This window comes from Lithobates pipiens, unplaced genomic scaffold, assembly GCF_037356315.1.
Source record: "Lithobates pipiens isolate NorthernLeopardFrog02 unplaced genomic scaffold, aLitPip1_a1.2 Scaffold_1, whole genome shotgun sequence".
NCBI lineage: Eukaryota > Metazoa > Chordata > Amphibia > Anura > Ranidae > Lithobates > Lithobates pipiens.
This window is the reverse complement of record NW_027507685.1, coordinates 134,576,674-134,599,930: the sequence shown is the minus strand read 5'-3', so window position 1 is coordinate 134,599,930 and position 23,257 is coordinate 134,576,674. Positions and strand designations below refer to the sequence as shown.

Below are 23,257 nucleotides of genomic sequence, written 5' to 3'. Positions count from 1 at the left end.
CACTGTGGTCTGCACTTTATGAATGAGTGTTATAAAAAGCAGGCCACGGTGTGGACAATTATTGTGGTGTATAGCAATATCTGCAGTCTATTATGAATTGGTCCCTTACTATACATAATGCACTATAGCCAGCAGATCTGCAGTCTGTACTATGAAGCATCCTTCTCAAGCACCAGTGTGTATACATAAGACCGTAGTGTTGGAGCCATTAAAATCACTGGCCGAACTTCTGGGAGCTTTCAGTTCTAAGTCAATAAGAAAAAGGGGGACAATAACAACTATAGGTATATAAATAGTGGGAAAATAAGGAATATAGACATCAGGTGGAAAAATCAGAGCCAAGTCGAACAAACACGGAAAAAAACAAAAAACAAAAGAAAAAACCTCTTGTTGGTGAGGTGCAGGCAAGTTTCAGCACTACAAGGAAGCTTTGCTCAATTAGACCAGCTCAACACTCAGCAGCGTGTGGACTGAAAGCTGCTGAAATTACATGCAGGTACCTACAAGATAACTGCAATTTATACCTGCTAACAGCACATTAAGATTCCTTAAAAGGGGCTGTAAACCCTCATTTTTTATAAATAACAAAAAACCTCCACTGTGAAGCTCGTTTTTCACAGAGTGGCCCCGAACACCATCTTCTGGGGTCCCTTGGTGGCTCTTCCCCGCATCAGATAACCCCCTAGGAAGAAGTGCTCTCCTGGAGGGGGGGGGGTGTTACCTTGCTAGCGGAGAGAGGGAGAGTGCATCTCCGCCAACTGAATGAAGGGGCTCAGGTAAGTAAAACAGTGGTGGGGAGGTGGGGCTGGTAACTGCCAGGTGTTTTTTCACCTTAATGCCCTATTAAGTGGCCAACACAGCATGCTGGGAAAACCTACCCATGCTCACAGTAGAAACTACTTACCTCACCAAAATAAGACATTAATGGAGAAATTTCACACACAGCTGGCGGGTCCTCTAGTTCTGGGTTTCTGCAGAGTAAGTAAAGAAATAGAGATATGAAAGGGCTGACAAACTGTTGTATCCCCATTATGATCATTTGTTTATTGTTCACCCAATTAATGTATAAATGAAGGACTAACCTTGAACTTTGTTCTATTAAGTGGCCCCTGGCATCTATAAACTTGGCCCCAGCTTTTACTGCCCAGCGGTAATGCTGCCATAGGAGCGAACGCCTTGCTGTAGTCGGGGTGTCTTTCTCAGCTGTGTCTGCATTCTTCAGAGGGGAGAACTCTTCCTCCCTGATAACTTCAAAGGCCACAAAGTTTCTGTATCATGGAAAAAAAAAAGAACTGTTTTAAATGCAACTCAAAATTCGTCTCATGTATAGAGTGGTGACTACAACCTGTCATAACACATTCAAAAGCACGTCATTGCCTATACAGTCAGGGGCATCACCACATAACATGGGGGCTAAAGAGTATGTTCTGTGAATGAAACCAAAAATTCTGACAACTTCCATACCATTGTCCAAGAATACTGCTTCAGTGTCATGTTAGGGAACTCTCACTAAGGGTTCTTTAACACGGATCAGTTTTTCTTCCGAAAGAAAGAAAGATGCATGACCATTAAATCCTATGGAACTCTGTATACCAGTCAGTCGTGTTTTTAAAAGTCCTGCATGCTGCATTTTTAGTGCAAGATTGGTGAGTGTAAAAAAAACACACACACACACACACACACACACACACACACACACCAAAAAGACACTTCCCCATTGATATGGCTGGAAAACGCATTAACAATGTGGCAAAAATGCAACAAAAACACATCCAGAGAAGTGCAAAACACACTGGAAATGCAGCAAAAACATGTTTTTTGCAATGGAGCAGTGTGAACGCATGCCATAGATGAAAATTGCAGCTAGTGAAGCTTGATGTTATGTTGCCCCTGGCAGGTGCCGCAAGCTGACCCGATGTGCAGCATCTAAGTGACAGCTAGTCTTTACCAGAGCTTATGATGGTGGAGATGGCCTGGAAACCTTACCAGGTCACGCCACTCAGGATTACTCCACTAGGACTGTGGCTGGAATGGAAAGGCTATGGTGTGAAGACTGTTCACAGGCTTGCACACAAAATAGCTGAGTTTGACCAGAGGTCTGGGCAGCCATCTGGAGCCCCCCCATAAGCTCTTTGAGATCCATAGAGATAAATTTTGGGACTGTTAATACTTATTTTTGATTTTAGTGGACCTTTTTACCAATATCATCTGTTTGTTTTCTTTAAATGCATATTTTCACTTATAGATATAGGTGCCTTTAAGCGCTGCACTTATTTATATCTTGTATCTACTCTTATGTCCCATACACACGGTCGGACTTTCCGACAACCAAATCCGTCAGATTTTTTCTGCCGGATTTTGGCCCAAACTTGTATAGCATACACACATACACAACTTGTCGCACAAAGTTGTTGGAAAATCCGATCGTTCTAAACGCGGTGACGTACAACACGTACAACGGGGCTCTAAACGGGGCCAGTAGGCAATAGCTTTAGTCTCGTAATTTATTCTGAGCTTGCGTGGCACTTTGTCCGTTGGAAATGTCTACACACGATCGGAATTTAAACGATTGGATTTTGTTGTCGGGAAATTTTAGAATCAGCTCTCAAACTTTGTGTGTCGGAAATTCCGACGGAAAAACTGAGATGGAGCCCACACAAGATCAGATTTTCCGACAACACGATCCGATCGCACATTTTCCGTCAGAAAGTCCGACCGTTTGTACAGTGCATTAGAGAGGACATTTACTTTTAAAGGTTTCAGTGGTGTACCAGTTCACTTTAAAGTTACTAGCCTTGCTCAAATACATAACAATAAAACAGTGGTTGTCAACTCCTCTCCTCAGGACCCACTAACAGGCCAGGGTTGCAAGATAACTGAAATACATCACAGGTGATATAATTTGCTGCTCAGTGATTGCAGTATTCTAGTCTGCATCCCCCAAGGTAATATTTAAAATCTGGCCTGTTAGTGGGTCCCGAGGACAAGAGTTGAGGACCACTGCAATAAAAAGGACTAAAATACCTACTTTTCCCAAAGAAATGTTTTTTTAACAATTTACAGTTCTTGTAACCAGAAGCCTTGATATTTGAACATGCGATTTCTTCTCCAGGAGGATCAGTCTATAGTCTGAATTCCGATAATTTCTTCAGCAGAGACCACATGACCAAATGTCAAGCTTTTATTTAACAGCACCAGAATGAGCCTGTTAAAGCATTGTTTTAACATCTCAGTATAGGTGCTCTTTAACCACTTACAGACCGGACCATTTTGCTGGCTTAAAACCAGACCACTTTTTTGCAATTCGGCACTGCGTCGCTTTAACTGACAATTGCCCGGTCATGCGACGTGGCTCCCAAATAAAATTGACGTCCTTTTTTTCCACAAATAGAGCTTTCTTCTGGTGGTATTTGATCACCCCTGCGTATATTTTTTGCGCTATAAACAAAAATAGAGCAACAATTTTGAAAAAAAAAATAAAAATTATTTTTTACTTTTTGTTATAATAAATATCCCCCAAAAATATATAAAAAAAAACAATTTTTTCCCTCAATTTAGGCCGATACGTATTCTTCTACATATTTTTGGTAAAATAAAAAAAAAAACGCAATAAAGCGATTATTGATTGGTTTGCGCAAAAGTTATAGCGTTTACAAAATAGGGGATAGTTTTATGGCATTTTTATTAATAATTTTTTTTTTTTACTAGTAATGGCAGCAATCAGCGATTTTTATTGTGACTGCGACATTAGGGCGGACACGTCGGACATTTTTGGGACCATTGTCATTTATACAGCAATCACTGCTATACAAATGCAGGGATTACTGTGTAAATGACACTGGCAGTGAAGGGTTTAAGCAGGGGGTGGCAGTGTAGGGGTTAAGTGTTCCTAGGGGTGTGTTACTAACTGTGGGGGGGGGGGCTGGGCTTTGTTTTAGTGAACACTGATCTCTGCTCCAATCACATGGAGCAGAGATCAGCGTCACTTGTTGCTAGGCAGAACGGGGAGATGCTGTTTACAACGGCATCTCCTCGTTCAGCTGCCCCGTGAGACGATTGTGGGTATGCCCACGGCGATCGAGTCCGCGGGACCCGCGTCCAGACTCACGGGGTCCCGACCGGCAGCGCGCTCGCAATAGCAGGGCGGCTTTTAAAATTGGACATACCTGTACGCCAATATGCCTGCCCGTGCCATTCTGCCGACTTACATTGGTGTGCACCAGTCGGGAAGTGGTTAAGTTGTTTTGAGTCTGACTTCAAATGCATGTGATGACTCCAGAGACCCCCAATTCCAAGTGTTTAATAAGCACTGCAAGAACTGCCAGTACAACTCCTGGTACTCCGTGAAGGTTGCCAGGTCGGACACAAAAATAAAGCGTTCCCCCAATGAAGCTCTTCATACGATATAAAAACCTTACTACCCAAGTGCAGATTGTAAGGAATAAGCACTAACTTGGCAAACTGGAAGACGTCAAACACAAACTTCTCCATTTTAACTCCATTGGGCTGTACTGGTTTAACCAAGTTTCCCTCTTTGTCCACATATGGTATTTTTTTTATGGCAACGTGATATTTCAGGTGAGGCTCCAGTGTCCTGATAAAGAGAAGGCACACGTGTTTAGTAATGGAAATAAACTAGTGGTGTGTTCATACATTTTACCAAAGCTGAGCTACGGTAAGTCTATCAAACAAAACACACAAGAATTGGCGCACCTACTGTGGCACAGACTAGGTCTACTACGCGTTTCATCTGTAAGGTCATTGATGTACTATTACTATTATAACGACAGCTTTTTAAGGCAGGGTTGATAGCTGCATGGTACTATGCACCCAGTGAAATACAGCAAGCTAACATGGTAGTATATAAACAAGCATAGGGCAACATTTTTTAAACTTGCTAGTGGCACTCTATGGCACACAGTCTGTGAAACGTTTTACATACCTGGCCACTCTTTTAAGGAAATCTAGGGTAAAAAAATGGTTGCAGATGTTTCCAGCATTGTATGTTAGGCTGCCATCAGGATTCCTCTTCTCTGCAGTGTCTGGATTAATCTCACTATATTCCACCACCTGATAGATGCCATCGACTTGGCACACCACCCCTACAGGCTCAGCTGGGTATGCTTTCTCCACCACCTGAAACACCAAGAAGGGAACACTTTCCATAATGCAGGATACCAGTATGAATCTTTGACATGTTCCCATTTCTTTTATGATATTGTTCAAACGTTCCCCCAGCTTTAGCCAGCTGTTTTAATGTAAAGGGAACCTGTAGCTTTAGTCCCCTTTCATGAGGGCGCCTCTGTTTTTTGCATGAACGCTTACTCAGCATGGGCTCTGCTGATCCCCGCTGAGCAGGCGGATGACAGACACCATCCCATTCTCCACTATGGAGAGATCAAGTGAATATGGACCAACTGTCCGTTTTCATCCGATCTGATCTGCCAGATGGATGGAACATAAGACCACCATCCGTTTGGATTTTGCGGCCCCAATTCATTTTTTATGTTCATGTGAAACTTATAAGTTTAATGGAAATAATCTTGTGATGTAGAAAAGAAAATGCTTTTGTTTTCATTACAGTTTGTTCTCATGTGTGCAAAACACGGAGGCAGCCAGATTTGCACATCAGTACAGCTAATACACATTAAATTAGATGGGAAACATACAGACCTGCATTAAATGAATCAGCAGCCATTGCTGTCCCTCAACAAGAGCAAACTTAAAGAGGAAGTAAACCCTGATGGGTTTTACTTCCTCTTTGTTCCCATGCAAAGTAAAAGCATAATGGGTTAGTATGCATTGCATTGCATACTAGCCCATTATGTGCCACTTACCTGAAACCAAAGCACGCATTGTCCCTGCTGTGGCCGCATCCATCTTTGCCCCTCTTCCTTCAGGGGCCAAGGACTCTGGCTCTGTGACTGGCTGGAATCACGTGAGGTCACTCCCGCATCTGCATGTGGGAGCCCTCAGTCACGGCACTTGCTAGTGAAGAAACGGCACAGAGGGTAGATTCTTGACAGCACATGTGCTGATGACATCATCAGCACACTACAAGGTGAATATATCCTAAACGGCGCACATTTAGGATATATTTACAGTAACTATAGGTACAGTGCCTTGCGAAAGTATTCGGCCCCCTTGAACTTTTCAACCTTTTGCCACATTTCAGGCTTCAAACATAAAGATATAACATTTTTATTTTTTGTGAAGAATCACCAACAAGTGGGACACAATTGTGAAGTGGAACGAAATCTATTGGATTTTTGAAACTTTTTTAACTAATAAAAAAATGAAAAGTGGGGTGTGCAAAATTATTCGGCCCCCTTGCGTTAATACTTTGTAGAGTCACCTTTTGCTGTGATTACAGCTGCAAGTCGCTTGGGGTATGTCATGTCTCTATCAGTTTTGCACTTCGAGAGACTGAAATGCTTACCCATTCTTCCTTGCAAAACAGCTCAAGCTCAGCGAGGTTGGATGGAGAACGTTTGTGAACAGCAGTTTTCAGCTCTTTCCACAGATTCTCAATTGGATTCAGGTCTGGACTTTGACTTGGCCATTCTAACACCTGGATACGTTTATTTGTGAACCATTCCTTTGTAGATTTTGCTGTATGTTTGGGATCATTGTCTTGTTGGAAGAAACATCTCTGTCTCAGTTTCAGGTCTTTTGCAGACTCCAACAGGTTTTCATCCAGAACGGTCCTGTATTTGGCTGCATCCATCTTCCCCTCAATTTTAACCATCTTCCCTGTCCCTGCTGAAGAAAAGCAGGCCCAAACCATGATGCTGCCACCACCATGTTTGACAGTGGGGATGGTGTGTTGAGGGTGATGAGCTGTGTTGCTTTTACGCCAAACATATTGTTTTGCATTGTGGCCAAAAAGTTTGATTTTGGTTTCATCTGACCAGAGCACCTTCTTCCACATGTTTGGTGTGTCTCCCAGGTGGCTTGTGGCAAACTTTAGACGAGACTTTTTATGGATATCTTTGAGAAATGGCTTTCTTCTTGCCACTCTTCCATAAAGGCCAGAATTGTGCAGTGTACGACTGATTGTTGTCCTATGGACAGACTCTTCCACCTCAGCTGTAGTTCTCTGCAGTTCATCCAGAGTCATCATGGGCCTCTTGGCTGCATCTCTGATCAGTCTTCTCCTTGTCTGAGCTGAAAGTTTTGAGGGACGGCCAGGTCTTGGTAGATTTGCAGTGGTCTGATACTCCTTCCATTTCAAAATGATCACTTGCACAGTGCTCCTTGGGATGTTTAAAGCTTGGGAAATCTTTTTGTATACAAATCCGGCTTTAAACTTCTCCACAACAGTATTACGGACCTGCCTGGTGTGTTCCTTGGTCTTCATGATGCTCTCTACACTTTCAACAGAACCCTAAGACTATCACAGAGCAGGTGCATTTATACAGAGACTTGATTACACACAGGTGGATTCTATTTATCACCATCAGTCATTTAGGACAACATTGGATCATTCAGAGATCCTCGCTGAACTTCTGGAGTGAGTTTGCTGCACTGAAAGTAAAGGGGCCGAATAATTTTGCACACATCACTTTTCAGTTTTTTATTTGCTAAAAAAGTTTAAAATATCCAATAGATTTCGTTCCACTTCACAATTGTGTCCCACTTGTTGGTGATTCTTCACAAAAAATTAAAATTTTATATCTTTATGTTTGAAGCCTGAAATGTGGCAAAAGGTTGAAAAGTTCAAGGGGGCCGAATACATTCGCAAGGCACTGTAAGCCTTATTATAGGCATAGGAAAAAGGGGATATCACCGCTCCAGGAAAAACAAACATATAAAGAACCTTTCTCTCGGTTCGGAAGTCATAGGTGCTGGCAATTGCTACTAGCAATAAACAGGAACAGGATTCTGGACAGCCACACTCTTAAAAAGTAGCCTTCTTTTATTGAGAAAAATTCACATCAAAAAATCAAAGATGGAAATCACAGCAGACAAAAATTTCTGACAACCACTTCAAAGCGGCGTTCCACACAATTTCCAAAGTTCATCTTATTAACATGCTGGCATTATATACATTACCAAATGGAAATATTTGTTTTCCTTTTTTTTGTACAAAGGGTTACCTTTTTTAGCCTTTATGTTGTGTTTCCTGTCCTAGCACCTGTGGGTATCGCCGTCATATCAAGCGGCGCATTGTTTCCTGGGAGCTAGGAATCAATATTCCCAGGAGTCAGTGTGACTAGCCTCCGCTAATTATTGCGATCTTCCGAAGCCAGAAGTGACACGATGACATATGCTTTGTGTGCTTTTGTTTATATTCGTTGCCATCACGATGGGACGGGCACTTCAGACAACGACGCAAAGCTTACGGCACTGCGCACAGTACATAATGCGTATGCGTGGGAACGGGCGGTGCATGCTGGTAGCTCAGCATGCACCATATCCGGAACGGTCTGCTTGTGGGCTTCATATGCCCACAGGCAAGATGACAACTGCCAAGAACATATTATATGAATTTGTTTTTTAGAAGAAACCGGACATTGGGTGATATATTGGAAAAAAACAAGTGAGTGGAAACTTCAGAATTGATAAAAAAAAAAAATTGATTTGATGTTGGAACTCCGCTTTTTGACCGCTCAGGCCAATTCTGATTTCTCACACATTTGTAAAAATCTATTTATTTTTTTTTGCTGAAAAATTACTTATGATCCCAAAACCTTATATTTTTAGAGGCCCTAGAGAAGAATATGACTGTTTTTGCAATTTTTTGTCACATGATATTTGTGCAACTGTTCTTTTAAACGCACATTTTTAGTAAAAAAAAATATTTATTTTTTTAGGAATTTGAGTGAACTTTTTCATAACATAATAAGAACCAATTTTTTGGTAGAATATAAAAGATGTTACACCAAGTAAATTGCACACGCCCATTAAATGGCAACAGACTACCGTACATTAAAATATCCATAGGTGACACTTTAAAAGCCTTTACAGGTTACTACTTTAGAGTGACACAAGTCTGGTGCTAGGATTATTGCTCACAAACCCGTGTTTTACAAAGAAAGAATAAGCAGCTAAAAGAAATTGATACCCGGATCATGGTTGTAGCTGTAACCATGATCCTGGTATAACTACCTCAATATGAGGCCGTATATATACATATGGCATTACTGACGTGGTTACAGCATAACCCCCTCCATTTTTTACATTTTGTATAAGAGTGGGGAGAGTTATATTTTATGTCATATTTTTCTGTGACCTTTTTCCTCACCTCCTGTATCTTTGAGAAATGAGGGGAAAGGTTGTCACCGGGACAGAAAGGCACACTCAGCAAAAAATAAAATGTGTTAAAAGCTCGGACTCTGCTCTGCTTAAAAAAAAAAAAAGAAGTTTTTCTGTATACTGTGAGCAGTAGGAAAGATTTCCCAACACTTTTTGCCCTGCCAAAAATGCAGGGGACAAAGACAGCAATAAAAACCTTGCAGATGCTTTAAACTTTTCCTGCTCTAGACAAATGATAGAAGGTTTTGAACAGAGTTGGAAGCTAAAACTAGGAGGAATTCATGAAGCTGCAACACTAATTTAGTTGTGGTATATGAAAACGAATATCATGTGTTTATGTTGCTAGACTACAGAGGATGAAGGGAGAGGAGACTGAACTCTGCTTAAAGTATAATAAAATGCAATAAAATTAAAAGTAATATATTGCAGTTTTACAGTATTTAGATGTGGCGGCTACATTTTCAGCAAGTACAGGAAATGTCTGTTGATCCAGTCCGAAAATTTAGTGTCTTTCAGTAGCGTTGCTAGGTGGGGGCGGGGGGTGCGGGCCGCACCCGGGTGACACCCACCAGAGGGGTGACACCTGTGGATTGCGGGACCGCTAACACCGCCACTGCCCTGATGATCTGCGCCTCTCTGTCTCTGTGTCCCCAGTGGAGCAGACTGAAGCCGCCTCCTCCTCCTCTCTGTTTACATCCAAGGAGGAGGAGGAGCCTGAGGGACACACCGCTGTGTGTGTATGTCCGTGGCCGCGTTGTTCTGAGGTCTGTACTGTACACTTATATGTCTACTTATAAGTAGATGTCTATACTGCGGGGGTCTGCACTAAGGGGGTTTCTATATTGATGGGTGGTCTGCACTAAGGTAGGATTCTATACTGATGGGGGGGTCTGCACTAAAGGGGGATTCTATACTGATGGGGGGTCTGCACTAAGGGGGATTCTATACTGATGGGGGGTCTGCACTAAGGGGGATTCTATACTGATGGGAGTCTGCACTAAGGGGGGATTCTGCACTGATGGGGGGTCTGCACTAAGAGGGAGGATTCTACACTGATGGGGGTGTCTGTACTGAGGGGGGACAATAGTTGGTGGAGGGGGGGGTGACACCAATGTTTTCCGCACCAGGTGACACCAACCCTAGTGACGCCACTTGTGTCCTTGTCACTTCCTGTAAGCTGAACTGAAGACAAAAGTGTGATAGTTTATGTAAACTACCAATCCCATCAGCTACCTTATAAAAGGCAATGAACAAAGGCAGACAAATTTGTAGTGCAGCCTGGGTGGCTTCCTTCATAGATACACAGGAGGAATTAAATGTAGCCGCCCAGGGAGCAGGAAGTGTGCTATTCACAGGATTACCAGGTAAAAATAAAGCAAAATTGTCATTTGTATGACAAGCTGTATCCTGCACAGTTCTATATTTATTAACGAATTCAAGATAAAATTACAGGCAGAGTAAGCCCCCGTTCACATTGAATGAGGCTTTGAAATTGTGCAACTTCAATTGAAATCGCACGATTTCAAAGCCGCATGTCAGTGCAACTTGGCTGACATCTGAGCAACTGCATGCATGGATGTCTCTACAATTCCCCAAAAATAGTGCAGGAACTTCTTTTTCAAAACTCAGTGCACCACAAAGTCGGCGTCGCACTGATTTGAACAGTTCCATTGCTGACAATAGGGTGCAACTTGTCATGGAATTTGGACCTGTCAAATCACACTGGTGTGAATGGGGGCTAAATCCCCAATAAAATGGTATCAAACTAAACCTCCAGCTGCTGTGGGGCTCCCTCATACCCTGCCAGCAGAGGTTTCTTATTCCATAACCTAAACTTGGAATAGGTTTCTATTTACTAGATGTCTTGTCTCACCTTAGCCCCGCAATCAGCACCTTTGAACACGCAGAAGCCCACAAAGACAGGATCGGCCATCTTCACCAGAATGTTGTCCACACAGTATACATGAATGTACAAAATGCCTCGTGCCTCCATGTCCTCCAGAATGTGGTTGTCGGCTAGCGCTTTGTACAGTCCTCCATTGCCATCTAAAATAATGCAAACCTTCAATGCCAAACTGCCTGTGTCTTTGAAAGCTTTGGGCATGCAGACCACCATCAGTGCCAAAACAAAATAACTAGACTTGGTGGTTACAGTAAATAGCTGCTTGGATAATCAGTGAAATGTCTAGTATAATATGATCAACAACTACACAACTACTGCTTACAGGAACCAGACACATTCACCTTTTCACAATTCTAGGGCAGCAGATATGAGTACAAGGAAGATGGATGGTTGGCTGGCAACAAGAATAAGTCCCTTTTCTGATACTTTCAGCCATAAGTCTTTATAACATAATAAACATAAGATTTCAAAATATAACATAGTTGGGTTTAAAAATAAATAAACACATCAAGTTCAACCAACTGAAAAACAAAAAACTGTTGCATAAAACACCTCTTTTCAAGGGATACATTAAGTGAAGTGAATTTTTCCTCAAAACTGAGCTCCATACCTCTTATTAGTTTAAAGGAGAAGTTCCAGAATATAAAAACACAATCAATTACTCACCTAGGTGGATGCAATATCAGTCCGATGCTGCAGCTGTCCCGTGCCGCTTCCAAGACCGAGAACTGAGCAATCAAACATCACTGATCACTCAGCTCTCGGTCTTCAGCCTGCAGAGAGCCAGTGACTGTCAGTCACCGACTCTACTGTATGCTCTGTGCCCCCAGCTGTTACTGGAGAGCCAGACTGTGGAGGTGCTGGGCATGGCAGGCTCAGGCTCCCAGCGGCCCACTGAGAGGCAGAGCCAGCTGCCGGTCCAGGCATCTGGGTGGATCCCAACTTTAAGGCTCAGTGACGTCAGCCGACAGCAAACTTCAGCTCGCTGTCAGCTGAAACAGGTCATGGGAGTGCAGAATGCAGTGATCCATAGAAGTAGGGCAAAAAGGGCTATGGCCATACATGGATCAGTTTTTGCTTTCTGCCAGCCGAATAAAAAATAAAAAAACTGAACTGATTCCCCAATCCACATATTCAATTTGAATGCAGGAATCCTCCCCTCTGTGTAATTGCATTTTAACAGCAGGACTCTCCCACTAACAGAATACACTGATCAGCGCTGCAGCTGATTGGCTGCATTCACGGATCGAGCGAAGGATGGGAACAGGCTATACATGGATCAAAATTCGATCCATGTATGGCCAGCTTTAATTGCCCTTCTGTGTTAACTCCTGTGCACTGACAGGAGGGAGAGAGCAAAGCCCGCACCTCCTCCCGGCTCTCTTCTCCTCCTTGCTGCTATTTACAATCCACAGATCACTTAAAGCTGCCTTACAAGCTACATTTTATGGTGTGTAATTCAGGAACACATGAAAATTTGAGTTTTCCTGCACTGCACAAAACTGTGCTGCGTTTTGCAGATGAGGGCGGATGTCATTAATTCTTAATGGCCCCCCTATCCATCTAGCAAATATGCATATGTTGGCACCCACTAAAATGCATGGTACAGCAGTACCATGTGTTTTGGTGTGGTGCAATTTAAAAAATCATGGCAGCACCTTTTTGTGTGCGTTTCACAATCATAGAGCAGCCCGTTAAAAAAACGTGCAAAAAAGCAACTGTGCTCCACTGTATGCAAGCTATAAAACTGATGGAGGATACACCATACCATCATGAATACCATGCATATTTTCAACCATAAATGGGAATATTGGTCTGCCTATTAATCACCATCTGTTTCCTAAGGAGTTCTGTTTTATATGGGTTGTTATAACGATAAAGTTCTATCAAGATATATTGGGTTCCAGTAATCTATTTATGCTGCCTTATTGAGCTAGGAAATTATATGCAAGCTGCAATCTTTTTTGTAGTTATGATTCTAATATTTGCTAGCCATACGTTTGTTTCTTTTTTATTATTTCTATGTTTTTGCCCAACAGAAATGTATTTTGACTATTCAGATTTAATCTAAGATTTCTCTGTCCTCTTTCTTGTATAGGTTGATATACTTTAAAGTGGAGTTCCACCCAAAAATGTACTGGTGACCCCCTAAAATGCCACATTTGGTATGTAATTTTTTGGGGGGAGGAGCGGGTACCCCGTTTTTACAGGCACCCGGCGCCAGAAGGAAGTTCACTTCTCACCCCTCCCTCCTTGCAATCTGCTGGGACACGTCACAGATCCCAGAAGATTGCCTGGCCATTCACAGGGTGGCTCATGCATGCGCAGTACGCACCCAGCTCTTTAGCCACAGCCGGGCACCCACAGTTAGAATGCCGGCGCCTCAGAGAGGAGCGGGGCTTCGTATGCCCGCATCTCTGGACCATGGGGTAGGTGAGTGTCTGATTGTAGCCACTGACTTTTAAATGGGTGGAACTCCGCTTTAATAAAAAAAAAGGCCAACACGCACACATACACCTTCTGGTATGCACGAGCCCTCAGATTGGTATGCCCCAGATTGTGTGCTAAAGGGTACCTTGACTGGAAAAAAAAAAAAAAAGGTTGAAAAACACAGATATATACCATATTATATCTCCTGGAAGCTGGAAAATCACTATAGTAAACACTGCTACTCAAATTGCTTCAAGGTCCATTCTGAGCAGCTGCCATGCTGCATTTTGAACACAGGAAGTCATCAGATCAGTATGGGCACCATTTAGAGAATGCTTTGCGTTCTCTGAATGGTGATCCTGCAGAGCGGCCAACCTCCTGTGTTCACAGGGCATTAGGCCAGTGAACACAGGATGGGACACAAGCTAATGGAGATCTTTGAAGAAGTGGTGTAATATAGTATAGCGATTTCCTGCTTCTACGGGGATCCCGATGTTATGATATATGCATAGTTACATTGATCCAATGTAACCAGAAGTCTTATGCCCCATACACACTATCAGATTTTCTGCTGGATTTTTTTCTTTCAGGTTTACCAAAACCATGTAGCAAGGGCCATAAAAATCTAAACTTGAAAGGTTTGACCTCATTATATGGTTTTGGTAATCTGAAGGAAAAACTAAGCAGAAAACCTGATAGTGTGTATGGGGCTTTAGGGTTTTTAAATGTTTGCACAAGTGAGGCTTTTACAGGTGAATAAATGCACATATAACCTTATGGGAACGTGGTTTTTAAAATTAATGGTCTGGCAACAATCTCTCTTTAATTACATGAAAGTAAAGAGATAAAAAGCAGACTTTAACCAGCATGTACCTGGAGCCATTGCGATCTTATCCTTGCGTTCTAAAATAGCTTTTCCATCAAAGTCAACAGCAGGCAACATCCTCTGCTCAAACATGACCACATTTGTCTGTTCCACGCCAAAGTAGTTGTTTTCCTCGAAAAAGGTCTGTGTGGGGTTCAAGGTGAACTCACTTGTCATGATGTACCTAAGAAGAAGAATACAGGCTATACGATCACAGTTACCAGCTTTTATCAGTCACCTGGGTTACACAAATTACATGGAGACTCCAGGTGAACAGCTAAATACATAACTGAATTTCCACACTGTAGAGCCAGATATATGACACACACAGTCCGGGTTTAAGGAATTCATCTTCCTGGTTCACCAATTCTGCACCAGCTGAAGAGGTGAGCTGATCCAGAAGAGGCCCTTCTACACCAGAAAGCGGTGAAGGGTGTGAGCATTACAGGAATGGCTAGCAGATTCCAAATCTAGTTCTATTCAAGAAAGTCATGTGTATGAACACATCCAACCTTGAGAAAGTTTATTCAAATCAACAGACACATATCAGCTGTCTTCTACAGAATACATTCCTATGCTTGGATGTGAGCATGCAGACCTTATTGAATGGTACTATTACAGCTGGGCAAAGCTGTGGTCATACACACTGAGAGATGGGTGTTAGATAGATTTTCAAGAAGCAGATGTTTATTTTTTGCATTTATATGTACTGTATGTATTTTATTCATGGATGTTACGGTATGTTTGGATTTCAAATTTAAACCATTTAGTAGACCACACCACACACTAGAGAGACTAGAAGAACCTCTGTCCTCATCAGAAAAGGCTTTGGTATATCTGGAAGGTGCCGGAGGCTATAACCTGCTAGAGGTGTATTGGTCTGGCCTGCTCTGCCCGGTGATTCCACCTTGCCCCTTCCCCATAAGGTTACACTATAAGCCGACTGATCATTTTATATTAGGCTAAACGCAGGATAACAATCTGAAGACATGTACAGTACCTTGCAAAAGTATTCACCCCTCTTGGCATTTTTCATGTTTTGTTGCCCCACAACCAGGAATTAACATGGATTGTTTGAGGATTTGCACCATTTAATTTACAGAACATGCTCACAACTTTGAAGATGTTTTTTTATTTTTTATTGTGAAGCAAACAACAAATAGGATAAAATAACAGAAAAAGTCAATGTGCATAACTATTCACCCCCTAAAGTCAATACTTTGTAGAGACACCTTTTACGGCTATCACAGCTCCAAGTTTCTATGAGCTTGCCACATCTTACCACAGGGATTTTTGCCCATTCCTCCTTGCAAAACTGCTCCAGCTCCTTCAAGTTGGATGGTTTGCTTTTGTGAACAGTAATCTTTAAGTCTGACCACAGATTTTCTATTGGATTGAGGTCTGGGCTTTGACTAGGCTATTCCAACACATTTATATGGTTTCCCCTTAAACCACTCAAGTGTTGCTTTAGCAGTGTGTTTGGGGTCATTGTCCTGCTGGAAGGTGAACCTCTGCCCTAGCCTCAAATCATACACAGGTACAGGTTTTGCTCAGGAATATCCCTGTATTTAGCACCATCCATCTTTCCCTCAACTCTGACCAGTTTCCCAGTCCGACTGCTGAAAAACATCCCCACAGCATGATGCTGCCACCACCATGTTTCACTGTGGGGATGGTGTTCTTTGGGTGATGTGATGTGTTGGGTTTGCGCCAGACAGTGTTTTCTTTGATGGCCAAAAAGTTTAATTTTAGTCTCAGACCAGAGCACCCTCCTCCATACATTTTGGGAGTGTCCCACATGCCTTTTCGCAAACTCAAAACCATTTTGTTTTTTGTTGACAGTAATGGCTTTCTTCTGGCCACTTTGTCATAAAGCCCAACTCTATGGAGCATACGGCTTATTGTCATCCTATGTACAGATACTCCAGTCTCTGCTGTGGAACTCTGCAGCTCCTCCAGGGTTACCTTAGGTCTCTGTGCTGCCTCTCTGATTAATGCCCTCCTTGCCCGGTCTGTGGGTTTTGGTGTGCAGCCATCTCTTGGCAAGTTGTGGCATGTTCTTTCCATTTGGTCATGATAGATTTGATGGTGCTCCCAGGGATCATCAAAAATTTTGATTTTTTTTTATAACCTAATCCTGACTTGTACTTCCAACAACATTGTCCCTTACTTGTTTGGAGACTTCCTTGCTCTCCATGGCAGTGTTTGGTTAGTGGTGCCTCTTGCTTAGGTGTTGCAGCCTCTGGGGCCTTTTGAAAATGTGTGTATATGTAACGACAGATCATGTGACATTTAGATTGCACACAGGTGAACATCATTTCACGAATTATGTGACTTCTGACCCCCCTTGCGGGATGGCTGTCTACTCATGGCTTCAGAGACGTCTGGCGTTTCCATCATCCTGATATCAGGGAATACTCCTGCTATTCGGAAACTCATAAGTCGCTCTGCAGGATAGACACTATCCTGAGGGGGACGGTATGGAATTGGTCAAGGGGGTCTCATACCTACTGAGAACCTGTCTGATCACTCTCCCATGATACTAGAACTTAATTTGGGGCCAAAGCCAGGCTTACGGATATGGAGGATGGAGGCCAGCTGGCTCCAAGAGGAATATATAAAGATTAAATGTACAGAGGCCATTAAGCATTTTTGGGCTGCAAATGGTACTTCAGGATCCTCTCTTCTCCAATGGGAGGCCTTTAAGGCCACACTGAGGGGAGTGTTCATAGCGGAAGTACAGGGGTTTAAGAAACAGTTGGCCTCCATGGTCCAAGTAAAGGAGACTGAGGTGACGTTAGCGAAATATGTCAGAGACCCCACTAGAAAGAAACTGATAACTTTATGGGCCAGAACCAGGGAGTATAAGACAGTTCTGACAGATCGTACCACCAAACTTAACCTTGCACAACGTAGACGAATCTTTGAATTTGGCGAAAAGAATGGCAGGCTACTGGCATACTTGGCGCGTCCCGGTGTACATCAAATCAGTATATGATAACTGCAAAATTGAAGTCTGTGACTTGACTGACATTCTGAAAACGTTTGCTCGATTCTGTGAAGAACTATACAGGTCTTGTACCCCACTGGGAATGGATAGATTGGTAGCTTACATGAAGGACATTGACTTACCTAGACTATCGGAGGAGGACAGTTAAATTTTGGAAGCGGGTATTATGGTCGAGGAGGCGATTGCATCCCTTCCTCCTAGGAAGTCTTCTGGACTAGACGGCTTCCCTTCCGAATACGTTTCGGTTTGGTATGGCTCCACGCTTAAAGTATTTAATGCGGCTAGGTCGGACGGTAGATTACCTCCTTCTATGAGGGAAGCCTTGGTTGTCCTGATCCCAAAAGGGGAGAAGGACCCCCAAGAGTGTGACTCCTACCATCCGATCTCACTGATGAATGTTGACACAAAAATTCTAGACAAAATACTGCCGGGTAGGCTACAATCAGTAATCCAAAAGCTGGTGGATGCGGACCAAACGGGCTTTATTCAGGGAAGGTTCGCACATATGAATATCAGAAGACTGTTTATGAACCTCCAGATGGCTCACGACAACCCCGGGACTAGAATAGTGGCCTCTCTAGATAAAAAGAAAGCTTTTGATTCCATGGGAGTGTGCATATTTGTTCCTCCTCCTGGAATTTTATGGTTTTGGCCCTACCTTCATTTCCTGGGTACAGCTCTTATATACAGACCCATTGGTGAGGTTGAGGATAAATGGCATTATTTCTGACCCCTTTCCTATTTTTAGGGGCACCAGGCAGGGGTGCCCACTCTCACCCCCCCTGTTTGCCCTGGCCATAGAGCCCTTAGCGGTCAAGCTCCGAACTTCTCCAAATCGGATAGGACTCGGATTGGGGGAGTTTGAAGAACGTGTCTCACTCTACGCAGATGATATGCTGCTATAGCTGCAAGACCCGGGGCCTTCGCTCTCAGAAGCCTTCAGATTGATCCAGGAGTTCGGTGATTATTCCGGGTTTCGGATCAATTGGAAAAAATCCTCTCTCTTTCCTATTGATGAGGATGTGGCAGTCCCCTTAGACTGCCCCATCCCATTGTCTACCTCTTTTAGATATTTGGGGATTGAAATTCAGCTTCCCATCTCAAGGTTTCTGGAGACAAATTTTACGCCAGTGGTGGTAAATTTTCGGGAGAAGGTACAGAAATGGCGAAACTTACCAATCACTCTGCTTGGGTGAATTAATCTATTTTAAAATGTTTTTTCTGCCTAAGTTTCTTTATATTCTCTCGAATTCCCCGGTTTTTGTGGCGCTTTGGACACATTGACTCCATTATTGTGGGCTTCTTGTGGGGATCCAAGGCACCCAGGTTATCTTTGACAGTTTTAAAGCTGCAGACTACAATGGGGGATGGCCCTTCCTGACCTGCGATCCTACTTTATGGCTTTATGACTTTTTCCACAAACGCCCAATGCCACTACCCTGCTAGAGGTGGCGGTTGCCACCTCACAGGAAACTCTCTAAAACCTGCTGTACAGAAGAGGGATCCCAGGGAGGAAGGGGGATCGGTAATGACACTCCCAGGGAAAGTCTTTCATCTATGCTCACAATGGAGGATGGACGATCCCCTGTGGTTGTCTCCAAATAGCCCCCTATGGTATAACAAGACCCTTGGGGAGTTTCAAAAAAATACCGGATGGGCATAAAACCTGGGCTACATATGGTATAAAGTATTTACATCAAATTTGTCAGGATGACCATCTCTGTACTTTTGCACAACTAAAGGAACAATTTGGAATACCTAGGACCTGGGGTTTTCGCTATGCACAGCTCTGCTATGAAGCAGCACGCAGTTTGGGGGAGGTGTGATTAAAGAGGGATTCCACCAAAAAAAAAAAATATTAAAAGCCAGCAGCTATAAATACTACAGCTGCTGACTTTTAATAAATGGGCACTCACCTGTCCCGGGTTCCAGCGATGCCGGCTGCTGCCGCCACCATTCTAGGTGAGGGAATCGGGAAGTGAAGCGAATCGGCTTCACTTCCCGGTTCCCTTCTGAGCATGCGCGAGTCGTGCCGCGCAATAGGAAATCTCCGCGCTGTCACTGGGACCCGTGTGTGTCCCAGCAGACAGCGCGGCAGGGCAGGAAATCGTGTAGACTCCCACGGGAGTCTATGCCCGGAAGTGGGTGTAAATACCTGTCTTTGACAGGTATCTCCACCCCCCTCCCCCCTGAAAGGTGTCAATTGTGACACCGGAGGGGGGGGGATGGATCCGATCAGCGGAGGTTCCACTTTAGGGTGGAATCCCGCTTTAAGGTGCAGAATACGGACTTGGAGAGGGTGCTGATTATCCCGGAGCCAGCTAAGCGAATCTCTAGGTACTATGGGGCAGTAGGCCCGGGAATAGTGAACACAAACTCTAAGCCCATGGCTCAATGGGTGGCGATAGTCCCGGAGCTGTCGGAAGACCTGTGGCAGGAGGTATTGGACACGTATTTGGTGTCTGTTATCTCCTCTATGGACAAAATGATTCAGTTACGCTATTTACATCAACAGTATTATACGCCAGCTAGACTATCGTATGCAGAGGAGGTAGACGGCAATCTGTCACAAATGTGAGGGGGCAGAGGGCACTTTTCTTCATATGGTTTAGGAATGTGAAAAAGTAAGACCAATATGGTTGCAGGTAACCGCTTTTATTTCAGACCAGTTTGATCTACCTAACATTTGTTCCCCCCAACGATGCCTTCTTGGTGTCTTTGATCAACAGGAGATAAACACATACAAAAAACTGTTCCTTAGGATTCTGTTTTTCGGTGTGAGGAAACTCATTGCCAGAGGCTGGATTCATGACGAACTGCTGACGCAGGGAATGTGGATAAAAATAATAAATACTGACATGCTGATGTATAAAATGGCATACAAAGCTAGAGGGGCTCCCAAGAAGTTTAAAAGGGTATGGTTTCGATTAGGGCTGCAACTAACGATTATTTTCCTAATTGATTAGTTGGCCGATTATTGTTTCGATTAATCGGTTAATAACCTTAAAAAAAAAAATGGGTCACATTGACATTCATTTTCACCCACAGTGACAGGAAAATTTAGAAATAATGGAAAACTTCTTAGTCAAAGTAATTTTCAGGCAGTGTTGGTGGTTTTTGTTCAGAAATTACATTCATTTTAAAAACAGAATGTTAAAAACAAGTGAAAATTTCAAACAACATTCTTTCATTCAGCGAATGTACAAAGATTGTTGGTCTGAATATTCTCATCTGAAAATTGATCGGTGTGGCCAGCATAAGGCACCTATGCAGTTTGCTTTTGATCTGTTTCTGCAGTGCTTTTTGCTGTGCGTTTTGATTTTTGCGCACGTGATTTTACTGCAAATGGCATTTTTGCCTTTTTCTTTGGGCAGATTAAAAAACACAAATTGCTGCAAAAACGCATTACATGCTTTTCTGCAGCTTCTCCATTGAAGTATATTTAACCAATAAAGCACCATTTTGCGTTAAAAGTCCCTGACCCTTTCAGATGTGAACATGTCCCATAGGAAACCATGTAAATGAACTGTAGTGCGTTTCTGCAAAAAGCACCAATAAACACATAGATGTGAACCAGGTCTAAAGACGTTTAGTAACATAATGGGGTTAAAAAAACGAAAATTAGCCCTTTATAGTAGAAAAAAGCAGATAATCACTGCTGTAGGGGTTCATTTTTTACTGTAGAACAGTGAAAGTAATATTTACAGTAGCGATTATTTTCTCTTTTTGTACTATAAAGGGCTCATTTTAGTTTTTTTTTAACCCCATTATGTTACTGGCCGATTAATTGATTATGAAAATAGTAATCGATTAATTTCATAATCGATTAGTTGTTTCAGCCCTAGTTTCGATGGCTAGACTCAGAGGATACACTGGAGGAGGAGGCAGACACAGATAAATAGGTTAATAACACGCTTGTGTCAAATCCACTTTTGCTTCAGTGATAAGGGGGGGTAATGACTACAAGTTCTTCATCGGGACGGTGTTTCCCTGCATAGTACCACGCATAACATGTTAAGCAGATACCCCTGGGGGGGGGTGGAGGGGAGAGCGAGTTCTTTTTTTATGGTTATATGGTTGTGGGTGGTTAAGGGTTTGAGAAAAATAAAAAAAAACACTTGTTTGTTGACATATGATGGGGGAGGAGTTGTCTTACCTCCGAACCTCACCAAATACGCATGACTATGTGAAATGTATATGGTTAATGAGGGATGCTGGATCTTCAGTTGAATCTGATGTAATCTTGTCTGTCATAATGTATGTAAAATTCAGTGTGCAAAATAAATCTTTTTGAAAAAAAAAAAAATGATGTGACTTCTGAAGGTAATTGGTTGCACCGGAGCTTTTTATAGGCTACATAACAGGGGGTGAATACATACGCACATGCCAATAACAGGGGGTGAATACATACACACATGCCAATTATCAGTTTTTTTATTTCTGAAAAATAGTTGTATGTATATATTTTTCTAATTTTACTTCACCAATTTAGACTATTGTGTTCTAATCCATCAGATATAATTCAGATAAAAAAAAAACCATTGAACTAAAGGATGTAATGTAACAAAATAGGTAAAAAGCCAAGGGATATGAATACTTTTGCAAGGCACTGTATGATCCTAAGGCTATCATAATTTTTATCCTTTCCCATGTAAATTCAGCCATCTTACACCTTTCCTGTATCAGGATACATTTTTTTTTTAATAATCTGCTGCTGGGCAGAGTACAGTTTGAAAATATGGACTTTATCCACCAATAATTGTTACTTCATTGTGTAAAACAGCAGTGTGGAGAGGAGTACTGGAGAACATTTTGGACTTTAAAGGGTTAAACAGCAAAGGAGGCCACAGTTGTACTTGAAACGTTTAAAAGAGAACAAAAAACAGCGCTCTAGGTCTGTCCACTGTTCCCCCTTCACTGACAAACTGTTGGGTGCTGGTTCTGTTTGCAGCAGTCTTCTTAGGTGTCCTTTTATGAAGCAGTGAAATCTATTCACTGCTTCATTCTCCGGCATTCACATAGGAGATCTTTCTTCTCTGTATGCCAGTTTATAAAGCGGAGTAGATCGCTTCACCCTTGGAGGAGTGAATCGATCTACAAACGCTTCTAACACTGGAGAACGGCCCCTAATACTGGAATCTCGTGAGACTTTACGAGATTACAGTACTAGAAATTCACAGATACACAGAGATGTCAATTTATTAAACAGTGATAAATTATCACTGCTCTATACACTGACACACGGTGTGATTAAGGTTAGTAAAATAAAGCGCCCCCCTACATAATATATACACACACAGACATTATATATACACACACATGTATATATACACACACACACACACACATTATATATACATTATATATATGTATACATATAAATATGACAGGGGGACATGGTTACAGTGTTGGGGGGTCTGAACGAGACATAAGAAAGTTAATTATCTTCCTCTTTCCTCCTCAGATCCCCCCACAGTCTCTCTTCACTCCCTGATTCTCCACCTCTGAGCTGGTGAATCGGGGAGTGTGAATTCTGACACAGATCGCCAGTGAAGCGCTGAGATCGCAGCTTCATAAACTGGCCGTTACTGTGTCATTCAATGAGGATTCTCAGTGTGTGGAGATATTCGGCGGGAGAACAAGTTCAAACACTTTTCTCCCCCTGATTATCTCTGGCTTATAAACTGTTTATGGGCTGTGATCAGTGGCGATCCTCTGGACCTCCACTGATCACTGCTTCATAAACGGACACCATAGTAGGAAAAGGGAAAGGATTTGGCCGGCCACACAT

The 23,257-nt window shown here is 42.7% G+C and overlaps 1 protein-coding gene across 3 annotated transcripts in view; it reads right to left on the bottom strand.

The window, feature by feature from the left end:
- UAP1L1 (UDP-N-acetylglucosamine pyrophosphorylase 1 like 1) overlaps positions 1-23,257 on the bottom strand; it is a 40,620-nt gene that overhangs the window by 6,359 nt on the left and 11,004 nt on the right. For all 3 annotated transcript variants that reach the window (XR_013272334.1, XR_013272336.1, XM_077477242.1), the window contains exons 3-8: positions 14,465-14,640; positions 11,132-11,304; positions 4,943-5,136; positions 4,454-4,594; positions 1,083-1,268; positions 905-971 (exon numbers count right to left, since the gene is read on the bottom strand). Coding sequence is in view for 1 of the 3 variants with exons in the window: in XM_077477242.1 (XP_077333368.1) it covers positions 905-971; positions 1,083-1,268; positions 4,454-4,594; positions 4,943-5,136; positions 11,132-11,304; positions 14,465-14,640 (937 nt within the window). In the remaining 2 variants the exon portion in view is untranslated. The remainder of the gene's footprint in view (positions 1-904; positions 972-1,082; positions 1,269-4,453; positions 4,595-4,942; positions 5,137-11,131; positions 11,305-14,464; positions 14,641-23,257) is intronic.